The 22,435-nt window shown below is 35.9% G+C and overlaps 1 protein-coding gene across 1 annotated transcript in view; it reads right to left on the minus strand.

Moving 5' to 3' along the window:
* Positions 1 to 566: 566 nt before the first annotated feature.
* AHR (aryl hydrocarbon receptor) overlaps positions 567 to 22,435 on the minus strand; it is a 66,771-nt gene continuing 44,902 nt past the window's right edge. The window contains exons 4-11 of the mRNA XM_068404511.1: positions 20,994 to 21,083; positions 19,100 to 19,223; positions 13,991 to 14,121; positions 12,915 to 13,117; positions 11,073 to 11,182; positions 9,432 to 9,573; positions 7,410 to 8,673; positions 567 to 3,394 (exon numbers count right to left, since the gene is read on the minus strand). Coding sequence (XP_068260612.1) covers positions 3,239 to 3,394; positions 7,410 to 8,673; positions 9,432 to 9,573; positions 11,073 to 11,182; positions 12,915 to 13,117; positions 13,991 to 14,121; positions 19,100 to 19,223; positions 20,994 to 21,083 — 2,220 coding nt within the window. The 3' untranslated portion in view covers positions 567 to 3,238. The remainder of the gene's footprint in view (positions 3,395 to 7,409; positions 8,674 to 9,431; positions 9,574 to 11,072; positions 11,183 to 12,914; positions 13,118 to 13,990; positions 14,122 to 19,099; positions 19,224 to 20,993; positions 21,084 to 22,435) is intronic.

The raw sequence follows: 22,435 nt of genomic DNA on the forward strand, positions 1-22,435 counted from the left end.
CAGCATTACAACTGATTTTAAAAGATTATCATGCAAAGCCAATATAGCACACAGGAAACAGTAATATCAGTAATTAGAAATAAACTAAAAGAATTGTTTTCTTAAAATCACTATTTATGAAATAGCAATAAACAGTAAATAGGTTACCAATGGCCAACTACAAATCTCAAAAGAGAAAATGATTCTTATTTTTAGCAGCATCTATACAGAAATCTATTCCTGCCTCAGTACTGTTCAACTGGGAATTTACTGTCACTAAGCAATGAATATAGAAGTCTTCCAACTGCTAATTGTGGCTTACTATTTACAAAGTTTATTTCTAAACTTATTTTCATGCAAGTATAAAATACTAATTTCATGGACAAATACGCATTTGTTCACCACTTTAAATTATATACATTGTATTTGCATCTAATATTCAGAGAAGTGCAAAGTCCACAGTGATGTAAATAACAGCTTTGCAAACTATTCGATGAGCTCAAAAGACTAGTAACTGCATGATAAAGTATCTTCTCGTATACTGCTGAAATCAAACATTTTTGCAGTAAAAGAACGTACATTTCAGCTACATTCAAGTGATTATTTTATTACCATATATTATGTCTTACAAACTTTACTGGAGATGAGCAAGAGCGCTACAAAACCATACCTTAACGCAAGGGGTGTATTGCATGGTACATGCAGGCATAGCAAAGGAGAGATAAGAACTGGAAAGAAAAACAAGCTAAGAAAACTTGTACAAAACCAGATAGTAATACTGACTAACACTGGGTTATAACCTTAATTATAACAGACCTGAAGGGCTAATAGAGGTTGAATTTAGAAACATCACCTGTGCACTGTAGCTACAGTTTGGTGCAGATCAAGAGTGCACTAATACAGTCAATGTTGTATGCATAAGATAATGCACAAAATACGCTGATATGCATATAACAACTAATTTGTTTACAGTAAGTAGGGCAGCACAGTTGTAGTACTGCATCCTTGGCACTTAGTGATAGGACAACATGTATTTGGTTTAACTAAATTCATAAACAGGATATATACCGGTTTGTAAGATGCAAAACATACATTATCCCTTTGAACCTTCCGGTTTTACAGCATTTTTCTAATTTTCAAGTTCAAACATGATACACTAGCTAGATATGGAAGACGTTTCAGATATTGGCTTAAAACAAGACCTTCAATAAAGAAATGACAGAAGCCCAAATTATTCAAATTATATTAATTAAATCTGTTACTGATATCTTGTGTTGAAAACAAAATCTGAAACGTTAAAAAAAAAAAAAAAAGCAACCTTGTAATACAACCCACAATGTCTTTATGGGCTTTTTCCAAATAGTAATTGCTTCCTTAATGTCCCTTTCATGTATAGTAATTTTACTTTAAAGAACTGCTGAAGTTATTAATCTGAAAAGTTGTAACTGAATTAGAAGTTCGGCCTAGCATACCATATCACTCAGAATGGAAGAAAATATGCTCTTCTTCAAAGAAAGCATGTTTCAGCTGTGAAAGGATTCGAATTTTAAGTGATTGTCCTTGTATTAAACAATATTAACAACCATCTGAAGGGAGCCAATTTACTTTTGCCTGTTTTAAACAAACTGGCAAAATTGCCATTTTATATGTAACAAATGTAATAAAATTGTTCTTAACATACAATGATGTAACACTTTAAAATTAACTGGTTTAAAATATTTTACAAAGACATTTTATTATATATGAACTATACAACACACAAGAGTATGAAATATTTTGAACATATACACATTTCTTTATTTTTCACATAGATTATTATTTTGCATCAAACATTGGTGTCTGCAATTCTAACAATCCTCTCTGATAAAAAACAAAACAAACCACCAAAATGTTTCGTGGGTGTGTTTTGTTTTTTTTTCCCTGAAAATAAAACCTATTACAAGGAGAACTTCTCTGATGGCTTTTTTCTTTTCCCAATTTCATATTTTGAACAAAGCTTTTCAAATGGATCAACATACATAAAAAGAATAACCTCTCTGTACTTTCCAGTGCAATTTGCAGGGATAAAGTTTAAACCAAAACTGACCCTTTCCCCACCACGAACATAGAAAACTGCAAAGTAAACGTCAATACCAATCATTATCAAGACTCTTTTCCCCCTTATCTAAAATGCAATCCTTTTCAATATCCATTTTAATGAAAGTATTTGCATAGAGCAGCCTTGTATTACTTCTAAAGAACATTATGAGCATTTTAACACAAGATAAGGCACATGTTTTTCAGCATTAATAATCTAAAACTAATCCTGAGGATCTGCTCCTCCCTCTCAGCAAAATCTGCTTTTTTAATATACCCTGTATTACCTGAAGAAAGCAGAAAAGCAGTATAGAATAAACCAAAACTCTTTAGCTGAACTAAATTCAGAACATTAATAACTCCTGATAATAGTGTAATAAATCCACAGATAAAGAATTAAGTAATTCTCTAAACAAATTATCTTCAGCGGGAAAATAAAAGATACAGCCAGTAGCACTGTAGATGTTAGATAAAGTTCACATAATATGGATGACATTTATAGTGAGTTTTTCTAAAATAAGCTTCCACCAGAAACAAGGTAGCTAAATTGTGAGGCACTTAAGGTTGACAAGAAAAGGAGGAATGCAAGGGGTCTGTTTCACAGAAAACCTGAAGTTGCATATCATATCCTTGTATTAAGCCTTCTATTAAAGTGCTAGAAATGGAGACTTAAAACAAAAGGATTTAAATATAAAATAAGTGATTAAAGAGCTTAGTATGCATTAAAATTAAGTGCTTTTGATTCTCATGAATTCAGAGCTTTTTCATAGTTTTTAAAAAATAAAGTCTGGAAATAATCCACGTGTGAAATCATCTTCCTTGTGCCATTGATGCTATTTGTAAAGTGCCCAATTGTTTTTCTAAACAACAAAACCATTTGCCTTATCTTATGTTGTACAGCATTACATAGTCTGTAGTACATATGTAATCCATCCTGCAATGACACAGTCAATCTGACGGAAAACAGCACATGTATATTTTTAGTCAGAAGTTTTAATTCCACTTGTCACTAAAAAGCCAGGCCTTGGATTACATATCCACCAGTATATAGTGCAACCAACCTCCTATTCTCAAAATGTAATTTAGCTGTTCAAAGTCCGATGCTCAAAGATAGACTTATCAAGCTTTTCCTCAGAGCAGCCTGACACCCAGACAAAATCACAGATGGAGCTCTAGATCTGAATCACATAAATCCACTAGATGCCAAATCTGGGAAGGATCTGGGTTCCGCCGGATGATGAAGAGGCTGAAGGTGTGTGGCAGTCTGTGCATTACTGATACCATCTAACTGAGAGGGATATGCTTCATTTACATTTCCTCCATTGAAACCATTTCGGAACTGGCAGGAAAAAAAGACAATGTAAATGGTTAGTAAGGGAAATCGATTTATTCACAAGTTGTCAAAAATCCTCCTAAAGACACAGACTGGATAAAATAAACTTAAAATATAATGAATAGTTTTAAAACTTTTTTTTTATGATGAATGATGATAAGTTAATTTGCATTAATGTAGGGTCTGAATCATGAGTGAAACTTACCCATGTTGAAGTCAGTGGGAGTCCTCCTTCTGGCTAAGAAACATTGCTATTATCTAAACTGTAATACACTTTCCATTTGTAGAAAGTACAGTCTGACTGAGCACTCCTAATTTCCACATCCAGCTGTTACATTTTAAAAGCAACCTATTTACATATTTTCATGTCTGCAATGGGATCCAGACTTTTCAGCTCTTCCAGAAATGCAGACTTTTCAGCTCTTCCAGAAATGTACATGCAGTCCTACTCGTAAGCTGAAGAGTACTGCATTCAATCCACAGGCTGAGCCGTTGTCAGGTGGGCTTTTTTGACAAATGGTCTTCATATTGACAATGCCAAGTAAAAGCAATGAATGGCTTTCATCAGTCCTGACATAATTGTTCATAGGATTATTTTAATCATCTGATGTAATGCTTCCTGTCATGCTACAGAAAAGTCACCTTATCTACAAAATACTCCATTCAGTCATGCAAAGAAAATACAACAAAATATTTTAAACATTTCCATCATCTCTTTTGGAGTAGCTTATATTGTAAGTACTCATTCATTCAAGGTTTGTCCTTAAAACATATATTACCCATTCATTCATCTATCAAAATATGCTTGTTTCTGGAAACTTTTTTCCTTCTACACAAACACTGAAATTTGACTAACTGTGCAGAGTTCTTTTAAGTTTTTAACAAGACTCTAGCCATGTGAATTATGTTTTTAATCAAAGTTGCCATACTTTTAAAGACAGCTACAATAACATAAGCTATGATAACTTCTGAGAGAAGCAGATTATTTCAATATGCTTCATTAACAAGATGAACTCTCCTTAAAATTTCTAAGAAAGTTCTCAACACAGAATCTAGTAATTAGCAAGGTTTCTCCTGTTTAATAAAGGAATACCAACGTTATACAAGCAATAAAATTATTTAAGGCCTTTCTGCCACTCTCCATCACTGTTTTTAGACTACACTGTCTGTAATCCTACCACAATTACAAGTTAGGCAGAGGGTGAAGCAGATGACCACAACAGACTCTTCTGGCTTTCTAATGCCCTAGTCTTTTCATGTAGAAATCGATGGGAATTTGAAGGCTGAGTAAAGGATAGCAATCATGGCTTGCGTAGCAATGTTTGTTGTCTCCAGACTCTAACCACTGACACGGATGTCAGTGTGCTAAATCCAGGCACAAAGACTGCCCTACTTTGGTTTGGCTGTGTGAACGTAGGCTCAGACAGTAGTATCCTATCCGCTTAGTCACATCCTTACTAAAGATGCCAGTTAGCAATAAAAGCAAACCTAACCTTATTATCAAAAGCAGTGATACATTCTCCCCATTTACAATAAAGGAATGTATATTATTTGCCATCATGGCTTTGGCACAGGTGATATTTTACAAGATTACTTCAAGTACAGTAGCTATAATTCTGATTTACTAGTTCCCACGGGTTCACATATTTTAAAGTTCTTAACTCCTTTGATACAAGACTAAATACAATCTCTAATACAAGCATATATAAAAATATAGAGTTATCTTTCCCTGGAGCAATGATATTTCTAGGTAAAAAATGTTTCTATATTAAAACATTTCTAAACATAACAACTTTGGTTTACACAGAGCCTTACTTTGCCTTCATTCTATAAAAATGCGACTAGAGGTCAAAACTGAGTACAGTCTGATACAAGAGATATTGTTGGTTTTTTTTTCCACGAGAACAGTATACAGCAGTATAGGCTGCAAAAGTCAGTGCTATTTGATTTAGGAACAAGCAGTCTCTTCCCATCCCCCACCATGCCCAGTTGGCATACATCAATTTTGATTCCGCAAGTACTTGGAGATAGCTATCAGCTAGCTAGCATCACTCTTTTACAGAAAGGTTAGGGGGAATAATCTTTATCTCATCAAGAAAAAGATCATCAAGAAGCACGCTCCTCTTTTAAGCTCATTTGGACAACTGTTCAGCAGTTCTCATCAGTGGTAAACAGGAGTTAACGTGCACAAGGGTACCATCAGTTCTGCACTAGGCTTCTGTTTACGCAATGCCATCCAGATCCACACAGCATGGCTAGAACACAGCAAAAAGGGGCTGAACTGGCATCTGAACAACTTAAGTAAGGACACCTTTACACAAAGTGGCCTTTATTAATTTTTCACAACAAACAAGCTAAACGCAGTATTATTATTATTGCAGCACAGCATTTAGTAAATATGAAATAATAGACATATTCATTTGTTGCATTCAGAGAAGGTCTTAGTCATTAGTTATTAAATTTTTTACAGATACGTAAGAAGAAAAAGTAAGCAAGAAAATAACAAAAAGAGGGCATAACAAAAATTACTAAGGCAGCACAACAACAAATTAATCTACAAAATAAATGTATTTGAAATCAGTCATTAAAAAGAAAGAAATGGAATTGCTTATGTGCTGGCTGTTCAAAAGTGATGCACCACATCAGCATAGCTTTTGTGAAAAGAACATTCTATACTATTATAGGGACGAACTTGGATGACCCTGGAACTGCTTTGCAACCGTCTTATCAAGCACTATGAAGGACTAATAACAGTGACGACAGCCCAGGCGACATAGAGCCAAGCACTGTGCAAGCTTGCGCACTGCAGTGTGCCAAAGTCACTTGTGCTATTTCAGCCCTTGAGCACTCGGGCAGAAGCTATTCATCTTGCTGAACTGTCCTATATTTTAGCTACATTTCTGTAACTTTGCAATTAAATTTTTTCCCCTAGTGAAAGAGTTTTAAAAAGGATATGTTTTGTACTTATATTAATCATACTGAAAAACTGGGTACGCTCTACTTGCATTCCTCTCCTCTGTCTTGTGTAGGTTAAACGCCAATTAATACTTTAATTCTGTGAATGTTTATGCATGTGCATAAGCATTTGTAGGATCAGTACTTTAGAACATTAACTCATTGAGGTAAAAAAAAAAAATTGTGGCTCTGTACTTGAGCTGCATTAACAGAAAAAAAATGGTACAATTTAAAGTACTTTAAGAAAGGTTACTCAGAATCAGGAACTGCCTTAGTAATTGAATTTTTTTATTTATAAGTTAATTTTACCTATGAAGAACTGTGCTTAAAACTGTAGTCTTTGCTACAGCCAAGCTCTTTTCTTCTACAGCTTTATTGTGCATTCTCCTTAGCACAATGCGAAAAAGGTCCAACTTATCTACTATGAACATAATTTTTTCCTGCTCTTTTGTCTTCAGCAGACAATTTAGCAGCTTGAGGAACAAGATAACATTCACTTATGGCATATATGAAAATATTTTTGCAGTATCATCATGTGCAGAAATGAAATAGTTCATAATATTTTATGCTATTCATGTGATACTATAATCTGATACTTCAAGCAATCCTAAAATCATCAGAGTCTGGGTAGCTAGAGAACACTAGCATTTTAAAAACAAGATCTTTTTATGGATCCTTACAATATATTTCATGAAAATGAATGCGCCAGATAGTATTACTGACATCATTCCACTCCTCTAAAAAAGGTATATAAGCAAATTCCAAGCTTTTGACCAATCTGCTTTTTCTTTGCTCCTACTAGGAAAATTACTGGTAGGTACAACAGAACAGTTCACTCGCTCTTGCATTAATATGGCCAAAGAGAGCTACCAGGATGTGGATACATTGACATAAAAGCTTGACCAAATGCAACCCTCTTCAATCTAATGAACAAATAAAGCAAGGACATTCACACGCTGCTAACCCATCAGCTTCAAACTCAGTGATTCAAATTATAACAAACTCTGACGAAACAATAAAAACACAATTCAAAATGCAAGCGATAAAACAATGCCGTTTACCTTACCTTGTTCAACAACGTTTGTTGACTTGCCACCATAGGATCATATTGCATTTGATCCACACAGCTGGGCTGTGCTTCTTGTGTGCACTGGTACATAGAAACAGCGCCTGCATAGCATGTTTGAGGAGTTAGCATAACTGACTCAGAGTTTATCCCACACTCATGATTTTCAGGGACTTGCTGCAAACAGCTGAGAAAATCCTCCAAGTTGGAAGCAGCAGAATAGGTTGAACTGTCAAAACCTGCTACAGGGAAATCCATTTGAGCAAAACTAGAAAGCTGTGGCATCATTGCTGTGGTTTGCTTGTAAGGTATAAACTCCTGTCTACACACATAAGGGGAAGCGTTAACTTCTGATTTGTAAGAGAACTCGGATGTAGTGGCATGCATGCCAGGGAATACATATTGCTGGGGCTGCTGCTGCGAGCAGCTAAGAGGCATGCTGGTGCCAGAGCTCCAGTTTGTGAACATCCCATTGACTTGCATATGTTTCATTTTTTGACAGAGCTGCTGCTGCTGTTGCTGCTCCACAAGCTGGTTTTGGTGCTGATGAAGTTGATGTGGATCTAACTCTTGCTGTAGCAAGCAACCTTCATTCTGCACCAGGGGCTGCTGCTGCTGGTTACAGCCTGAATATAAGAAGTCAGACTTATTTAAGGAATCCTGAACATAAGTCAGGATTTCATCAGTTATGTCGATGTCCCCAATATCATCCACACCAGATAAGTCAGTTTTAAAAAACTCCTCATCCTGCTGAATGCACTTTAGATCTTCAAAGTCAATACCCAGATTTTTCATGATGCTGTACAAATCACTGGTTTTGTTATCTTGAAAGAGTGCTGCACTGTCTTCAGAAAGTGGAATAGTACTCTCCTGGGAACACTCCATTAGCTCCCGTTTGAGAACGTTGTGATTTCCAGCAGGTAGGAGATTATCCACCCAGCCACTGCTAACACCACTGCCCAGTTCATCCCTGCTGTCTGCAAAGAAGTTCCACTCAAAGGAAAGTTTATGTGATGCTGGAGGGCAGAGATACACAGACTCATCTTGCCTTAACATGGCACCTAGGAGGGAGTTTGGATCCACGGAATCATTGTGTAGCGTTGCTTTGGCTCCTTTTCCTGTCGTGCTTTTATTCTTCGGCTGAGAAGGATCCATAAGGCTCGACATAGGGAAAGATACCTCATATAACACAGCCTCACCAGTGGCAAACATGAAGGGCAACTTCATGTTACGCTTCCGTAGATGTTCTGCCCCTTCTTCATCTCTGAAAATAAACCAGATATATAGCATAGTACTGCAGCACTAAACAGTTACTGTAATCTTTTTGTCCCCTGGAATTAATATAAAAGAAACGCACTGTTCTACTTGTAGGCATTTTTCAAATTCTTAGCTATGCCAGCTCAACTTGGCCGAGTTAAACCAAGAGGCAGATTATGAAATAAGGAGCTTATGACTGTAATACCACCTGTACATATTACATTTGTAATTAAATCTAGATAGCATACACCATTTTCTGTGCATTATGATCTGAAATGAAAATAATGCATGGAACAAAGCCCACTTATGTTTTTCTTGGCATAGCAAGTAAATGAATACTTCAATATTGAATTATCTCTTTTTTCTCCATTTTACAGATTCCTTAGCAAAAATTATTTAACATGTATAATAACGCTGAATTCCATATGATGTAGAATTTAGTTCAGCACCCTAAAGGACTTAATTTATTTATTTTATCTGTTGTTTCTTCTACACAACTGCAGTTGGATTTCTTAATTTTTGCTAATGGGGATACTGAATTAAAAATAGGTTGGATGGAATAACTTGGTGCTTGAACCGCTGCTCTTATTCTTTATATGAAATCAAAATGCCTGAAGTTTTACACATAAAGGACTAGAGGTTTTCTTTTTGGGGTTCAGGATTTAAAGGAGGTTTATTTTAAAATAAAGAATTCCTTTCTGAATACAAACAAGTTCAAAAGCTTTCAGTTTTTGAAGTATACTGCTTTATGCGATGATGACTTACGTAAGAGGTCTTTGCGTGGCAATGATGTAATCTGGTCTACCATTTTTGTAGACAAGACGTGCATTTGCCTGTACCCAGGCCCATCGATTTTCTTTGGTTAGAAGCCTAAATACAGTCATTCCACTCTCACCTGTCTTCATCACTAGAGTTAAAGAGTAAGCACACCGTTTACTGTCCAGTGAACAAAAACCAGAAAATCTGGCATGTCATGAAAGCAATCCCATTTGTAGATCAATTTTACAAATATCATGTCCTCAATCACCTATTTCTGTGTGCCACTAATATACTCCTAGTGAAACAGGATGATCGATCACTTTAAGATGTCTAATTTACTGGCAAAATAAGTCAAAACTGCAAGTAATTGTAAGATATCCACTACAGATTGGCAACATCCTATATGGAGCTTCATCCATTATTTCTGCAATAACAGAAATTAATAAATACTAGAACATGTAAATGACAGAATCCTAAGTCTCTGACATCTGAAAAGTGACTATTAAGAAATCAGAAAACATTAGTTCTGAATCCAATTCTTTCACATTTTGACTAGTTAATGCATAAGTACTTCAAAATCACTTATTTTTCACTCCCACTATCACTTCACTAGCAATGCTTGATAAACATATTACATTTTTGTTGTACATTGCTGAAAACACTGCATTTCTAGTCAGAAAAATTAAATAAAAAAGTATTAGGAAAGTTTAAGAATCCCAACCAAAAATAATCTTTGCCAAAAGACTTCTTTTTTTATCTTAGCATCAGAAATGGAGCAAAAACCAATTTTAAGACAAAGACTCAAACCAAAATTTCAAACCAAAGTTTCAACCCATTCTGTTCTGGAAATATCTTCTTTCTCATTCCTTACCAAACAAAACAGTGACTGAGTGATATCTGAAACAGAAAACCTGCTTAATATAGGTTGAGGACTAACCTACTGAAGGGAGGTTATTTAATTGTATATAAAGGGACAAAAGAAAAAGCAGTTTTTCAAGACAAGTCAGTAGAAAAGAAGAAACACCAAAATATCCTGAATATGTTTCTGTAACTTCCAAAGACAAGTATGTTACAGCTAACAAAAAAGTAAAGAGGCCCACTAAATAGTTACATATCAGATAGCTGATACTTATTTCCTTAGCTTAAAACATTATACTTCTCTCCTTAAGTTGTTACTTAAACCGAATCAAGCTGCCAAGAATCAAAACCAGAAATGTATAGGACACTAGCATGTTAAAATAGAGATTAATTTCTGTTAAAAATCTCAGTGATATGAAAAGAAAATGCTTTATTTAGCTTCCTAACAAGAAAGCTATCTTTCAAATAGTTCCTTTGTCCAAAGGAAGCTGTTGAAATAGCAGAAGTTGTGTTCAGCAGAGAAGGATGTGAGAAGAGCAAGATGTGACAGAAACTGGAATGTACAACCTAAAAGGGTCTAGATAGGAATATCAAATATTTCTTCATCCAGTATAAGTTTTTATAGGGAGGGAAAGATCACATGAAATGAATAATGTTCTCTTTGTTAACGACTACTTTTAAAAAAACAAAAACAAGAACAAAAAACAAGAGAGTACTTCATAGTATTTTTTCAGTATTAATACAATCAATGTTTTGATTTTTCAGCCTTTCCTAAGGAATGAAGCTTACTTCGGACATGATTTTCAGCACAATAAAGCATATCAGCTGCATGAACAAACTGGTATCCTGTTCCTCTCATACACAGCTCTGCTTCAGTGTATCCCAGGACAATCTTTCCTCTGGAAAGCAAAAACAAAAAATTGCAACACTGCCGATGAACCAACTCACAGAACAAATGCCAAGCAAGATAATTACGGCTAGAACATTTCAGACGTAAATGCTGACTACATTTTGTTGCAATATCAATTGTATGCGGAAGCATGACATTTCTAATAAAAAATACAGTTAACAAATCATAAAATTTTTACTAGTCCCCCAAGTTGCCTTCAGTGACCAGGAATGGGTTCACAAAATAATTAGATCATTAAAAAAAAAAAGTATGTCTACAGTTCAGCTGGACTCTTAATTCCATACTTTTGAACATATTCATTCACAGCAGGCAGCTCCCATTTGCTGCAATGAAAGACACTGCTTAGCCCTATTTCACAGCATTTACCTATAGGTGCTTGCATGTAGAATTAAGTAGGGGCTTAACTTCAGTTATCTAAAACTTCTTGCCTAAATTACTATATTTAGTAGCTTAAATTCAAACCAGGGCGTATCTCAGAACTACATCACTTTTTCTATTGAGTGGTTTGGGACTCCTGTGTCTGCATTGAAGCTTTCTAAGAAACGCCTCAGAGGAGCATGGGCGATATAGTCATGTTTGACCCTGGTAGCTAAAATTAAGAGTACTTCACTCCAGGTCAGGTAGATGAACTTAACAGCATTTGTGTGAGCACTATGAGATACATGACAGAATGAAATAGTCAAAAAGAGACTGAAACAAGATTTGAAACAAAGAAATGGAGATCCAAAGATGGGGGGAGGTGGAAGGAAAAAGTAGCAATGGGGAATAATATATGCAAAAGTGTAAAACATGACAAAAAATGAAGGTTTCAAAAGTGAAGCACAATTAAAAAAATTAAAAGAGAGGGAAAAAAGAAGCCTGTGTTAATATTTTGTTAACTTCTACTTCTATCAGTTTATAGAACCCAAGAAAAACATTTTGGTTTATCAGTAGACAGAATACTAAGTATTTTGAGTCTACATTACTCTATAAGTAGGCATGGAAATCCATAGGAGAGATTCCACTGAAAGTGAGTCTGAAAGCTGAAATCATTATCAGTCAAAAATAGGAGGGAAAGGAGAAGGAAGGAAGGAGGCCAGAGGCTTTTCTTTTAATAAAGCAGCATCTTAATGGACTTCTTGCCATGTTGATGAATAGTTGTGTTATACTGTTCTAGTAATGCAGTAGTGTTTCCAGATTTTATATAGCAAAAAGAATGGTTTGGAAACAGGCAGAAGTCATACTATAAAAAAGGACTTCATTTGTTTATTTTGAAGTAAATAACATTTCCATTATGTTTTACATCTATTTGAACTGAAGGAGAAAATAAGCATGTAGAACAAAATGAAACACTTGTTCTATCTGTTCTAAAACCAAATTTCAAACAGATCTAAACACTAAACTTTTCTTCTTCCCTAATCATTAGTATTCTGTCTTTTAGGTTTTCGGTTTAGTTTTGGGTTTTTGTTTTTGTTTTTTTGTTTTTGTTTTTGTTTTGGTTTTTTTTGAGTTTGGGGTTTTGTTTTGTTTTCTTAATGATTGAGAGTCAGAAAGCAATATGTCCTTTCAAGGAAGTACACTATGACAATCACATTTGTCTTTACTTACTAGTAGGGCTGAAGAGAAAAATCCTAACAGTTCCCAAACAATCACAAGTAACCAGCTTTATATTTCAAATACATACATGAAACCTGTCTCATCAGCAAATCAGTAGAGTATTAGGCAGAAGAATTTACACCTACTTTGCATCACAGCCAGTAGGCGTGAAATCCAGTTTGTGTTTAGTTCTGAAGATGAAGTTTTTGGTTCGTATCTCAAGGATAGATGGTGGCTGCAGGGGAGTTGCTACTGCAAACAGAGCGAGCTGAGGAGACAAAGAAGCACCATCCTTCCCTTTCTTGTTTTGTCCATGAAGAAACTTTAATCGTCCTTGAAAATTCATAGCCTTAGGATGAGGAAAAAAGTAACTAGTTTATGTTGGAGATATTTAAGAGTCAGATATTTATGTTACAATGTAAAACATTTTTTTAATTGTTTTTTTAAGACCCATCAGATTCAAGCTTTGTAGCATGGCAGACATGAAAGTTAGCTAACAAGTACAGAATACTGTTGTTGTACCCCTGATGATGTCACTTAGAGATCTACTAATAAACTCACTAGAGAAAGAACTAATGGGACGGTTGCTTTGTCAAAAAAAGCCAAACATATAATAGCAAACGCCAGCTTGATCTTCTAGTATTCCAATGAACACGGCATTATACACACATACAAGTAACATAACATTATTTCTCTTGCATTTCTGTCAGTCATTAGTATAAAGTATGTAAATGTGTACAATTGCAAAATCTACTTAGAGGGTGATAAACCCGTATTACTTCTTTTAAAATCTACAGTATTGACAAACAGAAAGTGTATTAAAAAGAGCAAGCACAGACTTTTCCAAGTAGGGGAAAACCATAGTTCTGTTAGTTATTAGAACTTATTCAATTTCAAGGTACCCAATAGAAAATAATCTTTGCAATGCTTTTTTACCCACAAATCACACAGTACTTTACAAAAGCAGATGCTTATTCGTATGTCACAGAGGAAACAGCCATGAGAAATGAAGGAACCTGGTGTAACAACATGTTGAAGGGGAACCCAGCAACACAATCTCTACTTGTCATTTAGTGTCCCTAACTGAAACATAGTGGTTCAAGCAGCTCAGATATCTAGAGAGACTTAACAAATAAAGTAAGTTGCTGTACATATTGTAGGGATAACCCAGATTTCAAACTTACAAGCATGTGTGGAAGTTTTTACATAACTTCATACTCACCAGGAACCCAGATGAATTATCCAGGAGGCATCGTAACCTGCAGATGAAATTCCTTTCCATAAAGGAAGAATTCTCTGGAGGAAGTTGGTCTGGGTTATAATAGGTTGCTGGCTGTGAAAAGCCATTATCTCCTACAGGAAAAGATTATTTATAAGGATTATTTTTAGAAGAACACCTACTGAAGGCTATCTATAACAAATCACCTTCCGTCTCATAAACAAAGCGTTAGGTCGTGACCCGAGCAAGAACAATGTAAACTGGAAGCATCTTCAGAACCTATACTGATTACAATGTGAAGTTAAGTATTGGTTCTTCTGATGGGATTTTGTCTTACAGGCTATGGTATTTGAAAACCGCATGCAATTTATTTTTTTTAATTTTTTTAAGTTTGTCAACAAACCTAAGGGAGAGCACGCCCACATTTCAGCAATGGCACGATCTGTAGAAGTGAAGTAGGCACCCAGGCATAGTAACTGTAGGAACTGAGTATTGAAAAGCTCAGTAGATGGTATCAGACTGTGAAACTGTTACTTTCCAGACAGACAGGTGAAAGCTGTCGGTAGCAATAAATAAAAAGGTGCATCTTTAGAGAACCACCACAATAAATCAATGTGAGCGCTTTCTAAGGGATGCGAAAAAGAGCTACTCAATAGTGAAAATATCTCTGAGCTGTGCTGTTCAAGAAAACACCATAGTTACCTCTTCAGAGGAACATGGAGCTCTTTGTAAGAAGGAAAAAAAAAGGAAAGAAAAAAACTACTCAAAAACATTATTGATCACTAGGATAACAATATGATACTTTTCTGCCACTTCAAGACAAGCATTTGCTGCTAAGTGGCATTTAGCAAATAGATTTAAACATTTGGAATATAAAGTAAAAACAGAAGGTAAATCAATAAATTTCTGACAGAATACATATGTTCTGCATGAGGCTACATACACAGAGATACCAGAGCACGTCTACTCACAGCAAATTTAGCAAAGTAATCTTATTTGTAATATATATAAAAAAATCCACAAACTGGTCATTCCTTAGGAATTCATACACACAGAAAATTAAGAAAAAACAGTGTAAAACACTATTTTAGAGTGCTAAATACTCTAATTTAAAAAATAGTCCATATACTCCAAGAGAACTGATTGCCATGTACAGACAAAAGAAGAATACAGATTTTAAGAAAGAATCCATATTGACCTTCCAGACCTGGACATGAAGTCAGGGAGTGCATGCCGCATAATCACACATCACATTATGTTCTCTGGAACATAATTCTGTCTCTTGGACAGCTGGAAAAGCTTACAGATAGGCTAGGTGGTTTGTACAAGGGCAAATCAAACCCAAAGGAAAACAAATCATGACTAAAAGCCAGTTCAATTTAATCTCTTATTTATTCAAGAGACAGAACTGGAGTCAAATGAGATTGCTGATGGCTCACCAAGAGGCCTTGCAACCTAAGGCCATATAAATCCAACAAGAATGCTGAGTTATCCAGCTTTTCAGATAAAAAGGTATCTCCTGATTTTATTTTTTTTCTTAAATCTGCTACGCAAGGTCAATTTTTGCTTAACAAATTTCAAGGTATGGAGAAAAAGGGCCCTAGCTGATAGTGTGTATGAAAAGGGATAACCTGAAATTACAGCCACCTGCAGAACAGTGTATTGGCCAAAGCCACCACTGAGATGATCCCACAGGTACAGAAGCTCAGATACTTGTAGTCCCAGAGAGTTACCACCTAACTTTGATATTAGAAAATAACAAATTCCCACAGTTGTCATATGGAGAGTTCTCAACAGGCAAATGCAAACTTACTTCCTTACTTCCTACTGCTGCAGATTTTTTTTTTTAAATGGCCTAATTGCTGGTGAGAATTTTCAACACTTCTGAGGCAGTGCTTTTCCAAGAGGTGCTGAAACATCTTCGATGCTCTCTGAAGGAGCAATGATTATGAAGAAAGGGCACCAAAGAAACAGCTTGTAAATGCCAACTCATCTTTCAAAAATGCCAACTCTGACATCCTTGAGAATCCCTGCATATACATTACTTGAGGTCTCCTTAAAATGGTTAATACACTGCATATATCAACATTCGTGTTTCACAAGTATCAGCACCAAGGAAGCCACTAAAATATTTTTTTTTTCCCAAGCAATCCCAATATTTGCATTCCTTTTCTATTGCCACAACTATATTCCTGCAAGACCAGCTACTACTGAGAAAGGTGCCAGCTAGTGAGGCCAAAAGAAAATTGGTATCAACAGTTGGCTTCTGTCAGAAGAAGAGCTGACTGGAATTGCTGATGGCCAGACAGGAGCGTACTGAGAGCACTGAGTAGTTTAGGGTGCCTTAAAGGCCCTGTGTGTGTTTGTGCAGCCGTTCCTTTCATGGAGAGTAATGAGACTATGGCCAGCTTCTTGGAGGGGATGTAGGGAAAGATTTTACTCATCAGAAGCAGGCTACTTGAAGGGCTCTGATTAAGTCCTCCAACTCAGATAAATCTGGCTGAGGAGTGCATACCAAGTGTAGCTCCAGTATCCAATAAGAAGTGCAAGGCTTTCTGCTGGCATTCTTGGCACTGGTAGGTAAGCCCTTCAGCATTTCTGCCACAGGAGCAACTCAGTGTTATTCTTTTGGTAAATACAGAGCTGGAATTTGAATGCAGGTATCTTATCTGGGTACTCTCAAGAGCCTGTTAACATTTCTAGTAAAATGGGCAGTTTCCAAGAGCGAACAAGGCTTTGGTGGAAGAAGCAACAGAGTCTGTAGCTTGTGAGAGGAGGGGAACAGAACTCAAAACAGGAGGGAATGGGCTTCAAGCCCAATTCTCCTAACATTTGTGAAAGGAATACTGCTGCACTTTCCTAGGCAGACAGGAGGCAGAGAGGTTTTAGTGGCAGGATCTTGGAGAAGTGACTCACTGTAAGAAGGCAGAGAGTCTTACAGAGTGTCTGCAATCCCTGGAGCAAAATTACCAGTTAACACTACAGGGGGTAGAACCCATATCCCTCACATTTCACACTGGAGCTCATCAACACCATGGAGTGATGTGCAGAACATGTTGTGCATTAAGTCCTTTTCTTTCTCTTTAAGCTCAAGACCATACATGGTAGCGTAGCAAGTGAACTTTAAAAGATAACCCAAACTTGAGGCTGCAAAACAGATATTTAGGATTGAAAAATCAGAATTTTGCAAACTTCTCTGGGAACATGACAGGGCTGAGAAGATTGTCTGGGAAGCACAGTAAACAGCTGAGGAGACCAGTGGTCTAGGGGCATACCAGACTATCGAGTGAGAAGTAACCAGTCCAGGTTAACTGAAGCACAATTAGTTCCCAGACTCAGGCTGGAATCTGTGCTTAAGCCTGAGCACAATTATAATATGTCTATAAATATCTACATAATGCTAGCTGAATGTATTAAAAAGGGATTAAATTAACAAAAACAGGGACAATCCTTATGATCATATCATTATCCTTTGTTATAAATCTGAATTCAGTTTAAAAAGCCTCAACATCCAAACATTTTATGCTACTTGAGGCCCCAAAAAAATTAGCACCTTTAGTAAGCTAGGAACACAAGGTAAAAAACAGACGATTGTTTGTAATCCTGCTCAGCACTTCCATCATTTGGTCAAACCTGCTGCCAACCCAACTTTTCAATATCATACTTTTCAAATACAACCTTTTGTAAATTCATATGCACTTGCTTAAGTGCTACAGAACACCATTTCACTCTGAAGCAAACAGTTGCCACCACATAAAAACCTGGTTTCTGAGTGCCAGCAGCTGTTTGCTCTACCAAATTGTAATATTAACTAGTTCTGGAGCATGTTTTCCACTGGATTCTGTAGATTGACCCATAGATGCTATAAAAATGTTGACCATTAAATGAAAAATTGAAATACATTGAGCTGTGAGCTAAACAAGTAAATTTGCTGTTTTTCTCTATCAAATCATGGCATTTCTGTACTATAAAATATTAAATTGGAAACTGTTAAGAGTTTTAAATCAAGTTGCTTTATGAATTATTTATTAAAAATAATATGGACTTTTTCTACATTAAAAAAATTATCTATAACCAAGCAACTTAGAGTAACAGAGCTTTACCTACATATTTAAACAATTGTTGTGCAAAATGGAGCACTACAGTTGTCTCAAGAGATTTGTCATTATTATCAGGCAGGCATACACGTCCCATATTACACGTAACTGTCTGTACCAACACATCCCTGTTCCGATATGTAAGCAACGTGTTTCTCAGTATAGCAGGTCACTTAAGCATCAGTCAATAACACGTGACAATCTGATGCTCTAACAAGCATACTATTTGGTCTTAAAGGCTCATCTATTTAATCTTTTATTCCTCATCCCCTTTTACTCCCAGGAGACGTACTGGTCTACGTGGCAGCCTGCATATAACAGTGACAGATGTGGAAGACTAAGACTCTTCCATGACCCGGAATGCACTGTTCCATATATTAACACTGTATCTAACACATTCTTAGTCATGGACTGGATCTACCAGCCTGAAGAGCTTAAAGAAGCTGTCGTACCCAATTGTCTGCTGCCCTTCCTAAGCTAATAAATCTGGTGTCATGATCTGTAACCAGGAGTAGCAGATGTAAAAGAGATCATTAATTCAGATAAATCACTTTCTTATTCAAACAGTGATTAAAGACAAGCTGTATAATTGAGGGCAAACACAGAAAAAAAATCAAACTTCCCTGTTTCTTATGTCACCAGAAGAAACTGTCCACTTCTCACTGCCCTGTTTGCAACACAAACATGCAGGATTACCTGCTTTGCTATTTACCACAGGACTACTGATCAGACATGCGAGACATTCAGTCATTTATGCTCCAAATTAAAGTCTTCCAATTTAAAGCAAAATTCATATTTTAATGGTGCTGTGCTATGAATAACAGTGCTTATTTAAAGTGCAAAAAAATAGTAATTCCCACTGTGGGCTAAACAGATCCATGAAATTCAAATAAGTTTAAAAGTTGTTATTCCTTCCTTTGTTCATGTAAAAGAATCTAAACTTTCCTAACATACGCAAATTTAAAAAAACCTAACTAATCAGACAGGCAAACACATAAGCTGGCTGCATTCTCACCTTGTACACTTGGTCCAGAATCTGCAGACTGGGCAGGATTTAATGCCCAATGTAGCTGTCGTTGAAACTCAGGTCTGTCTTCTGTGTGAATCAATTCAAATACACTCTGGTGTATAATGTCAGACTACGTACAAAAAAGGCAGGAAAGAAAGAGAATAAGAAACTTATATGGCAATATAAGTCATCTGGTTGACAACACTGCTATGGATATAGCAAAATCATTTTGCTCGGGGATAAAAACATACATTTGCATGCATGTGGCAAAGCTTCGCAAAACAACTTTTAGTGGGCACAGAGAAAAATTCAGTCACACCCATGAGTGCAAACATGAGAAAAAGTAATAAAAAATATTACTTTATTAAAAAATAACTTTATGTCAAGTATTTATTTACCCGCTTTTATCTAAGCAACCCTGGAACTGTTATGCTTAGGTTTTCTTTAAATCATTTAATTTTACATACTGGTAAATAAAGCCAGCTGGTATTTGGATCTGACCCATTCTAGGTGCTGCAGGAATACAAACGAAGCCAAAGACCCTGAACCAAACAACTTCCAAAACAAAGCCAAGTAGATTATGAACATTGGTTTTGTTTGCCTGAAAGCTTTGTCACTCCTTAAGGATGCATTAAAAGCTGTAATTATTAAGCTCTCATATCACCACCAATTTCGTGGTTAAGAATGTTATCTAAATGGCAAAACTACAACAGCCAGGACCAGCAGTTGAAAGAAATTAAGAGGAAAAAAAACCACCCAAAATATTCAAGAAAAGCCTCAGTCAACCGAGAAGAGTTAAATTGCCTGTTTTCTGCATGGATCGAAAACCCAACCATTATATAAACAGAAAATATTTAAAATAAAACGTAGATCTAAAGAGATTAAGATGAGCTGGCAAAAGCAGAAGCCTAGCTCAAATTTTGCATGGATGAATTTCATAAAAGAATCAGTATTTTCCAGAATAAATTGCCAGAAATGCTAATTTTTGTAACTTTAAGACTTCACTTCTATATCATGCACTTGATTTATTGGCATTACTATAAAAATTTTATGCCCAGTTTGTTTTCCAAGCTTTTTTCTTCGTTCCCCAACACTGAAAGAATCTGTAACCCCAGGAATAATATTTTGTTTGGATTATTTTCTTTTACACTAACATTCCCCCATCTCTTATCAGTTAGCTAAAATTGCAGATCAAGCAGAGTTTCTCTCTATTTTTAGACAGCAACTGAATTTATCATCATCCAATACCCAAAGATATAAATTGGTAATTATAACTAAGCTTCTATCCACTTAACATAAACTAATCCCAGGAGTTCTCTAAGGAAGACAACATGTGCCTACTGGGTCTTGGTCTTTACTACTTTGGTACCTGGCTTGCAAGCCCAAGGAACGCAGCCATACGTGATCTACACCAACAAATGCTAGTTTTGAAATAAATAAGGAAATAAATAAAGTAAACACGAGCAACAGAACACTAAAATTCTAAAAATACTAAAATCGCTCAGTTGATACTTACAACCCCAAAGCATTTGGAGTTAATTCTGTATAAAAGGTTTCTATTAAAATAATTACCTTCCCATTAAATTATGTCTCACTCAGCATTATAAACTGGGTAACACCAAGTATAAATTTCAAACAGTTGTTCCAGTAAAGACTAATTAAGTGTGAAAATTTCCTATCTTGCCTAACTCAACTTTAGAAACTATATTTCTGTTATGCTTGGCCTGAGGTCCCATTTCAGCTGTGTAAGCTGATAGAAAAGTAATATGGTTTCAAAATAATCCAACCCAAAGTACCTAACTGAGATTTTTATTGCACAATCAGACCCTAAATATGAGCACTGATGCCTCTGAAATTAAGCAAAACCTCTGCAGAAAAACAGAGGAAAAAATAAACTTACTTGTTGGAAGCCCAAGTAGTCTTGGATAGTAGAAGAGACGTAAAAAACCAGAGCATCAGACGTAACAACTAACACAAAACCGTTTAATGCCTGGAGAGGAAACACACCAATCCGTCAGCTTCAGGGACAAAATTCCAGATAATTATTGTGGCTGTAAGTCCACCTATACCCTAGTCTCCCAATAAAATGTGAAGCATGCAAAACCATATAATTATCTAACAGCATAAACAGAAGGATTCTTCATTGCATCTCTCTGCACTACATGTGGCACAATGAAGAAAACTGCATCTAATGAAAAAAAAAAGATGTTCTTTTGGAAAATTCGGGGGAGAAGCCAAAGCCTGTTGATGACTTTTAATTACTCTTGATTGTAGGAGATGAGGGACAGCAGTATGAACAACTATAGGTTTATCTAATATCAATCACAGTTCACAATGCTTGCGTGGCTCAAGCCTTCGGTACACCCAGCTGCCCGCAGCACGAACAGGAGCCATGTCTCAAACCCATTCCCAAAATCTGTTCTATTCATAGCGCAGACAGGCCTAAGTGGACAGGAAATCAAGCAATCAAGATCCCCCATATAGTCCAAGAAAACATTTTATAGCTTACTTAAAATAGAAAACCTCTGCACAAGCGGACTGTTGCAAGTAAACAATGTTTTTGAAGAGATTTCCCCCTTCATGAAGCAGCAGACTAAGCGGCTCCTTATTCAAGGTCACGCAAAGGGCATTTATCTGAACTCCCAATCAATACGGTTCATGGCAATTGTTGTGATAGCAAACAGTACATTTGTGACTTGGCAGCTCATCTGAAAGGTGCTGATTTACTTCTATGGATTTCAGTCAAGATTTAACAACAGGCTGTCTTGAGGGACTGTGCCACTTAATTTCCTCAGCTGCATTCAAAGTCAAATTTGGCCAGCATACTCAAAACACATTTTTTAAACCTCTTCATTATTTAAAATTATTGTAACTAATAGAAAATATAAAGTAAGTGAAGAATTTCCTATATCTTACTGTAACAACATAATACATTTTTATTATGAAAAAGCATCATTCTTCCACAAACATTAACTCCCATAGCCCCACACTATGGTAACCACCATAGATGCTTTTCCATATTTTGCAGAGATATGGTTTTACTATTTCTTGTTCTTTTACTAATACAGTTTAATTAAGTCAAGGTTAAAGATCTGATTAAATGACTGCTCTTAAAATGCTGTGAAGCACTCCTATTTAATGTGTAGACATTTCTTAATCTAGTCTCATAAACAGCTGTGAACTCTATAAAACCTCCTTATACAAGTTTAGTGAACTTTACCCGAAAACAGTATGGGCTAAAAAAAAAAAGTAGTAATAATCTGAAATTAAATAGTGTAGCCAACCTAAGAAATCTCAAGTAGTTACATAAAATCCTTGGTTTTGATGAAGTTCACACTAATT

This window comes from Nyctibius grandis, chromosome 7, assembly GCF_013368605.1.
Source record: "Nyctibius grandis isolate bNycGra1 chromosome 7, bNycGra1.pri, whole genome shotgun sequence".
In the NCBI taxonomy this organism is placed as follows: domain Eukaryota; kingdom Metazoa; phylum Chordata; class Aves; order Nyctibiiformes; family Nyctibiidae; genus Nyctibius; species Nyctibius grandis.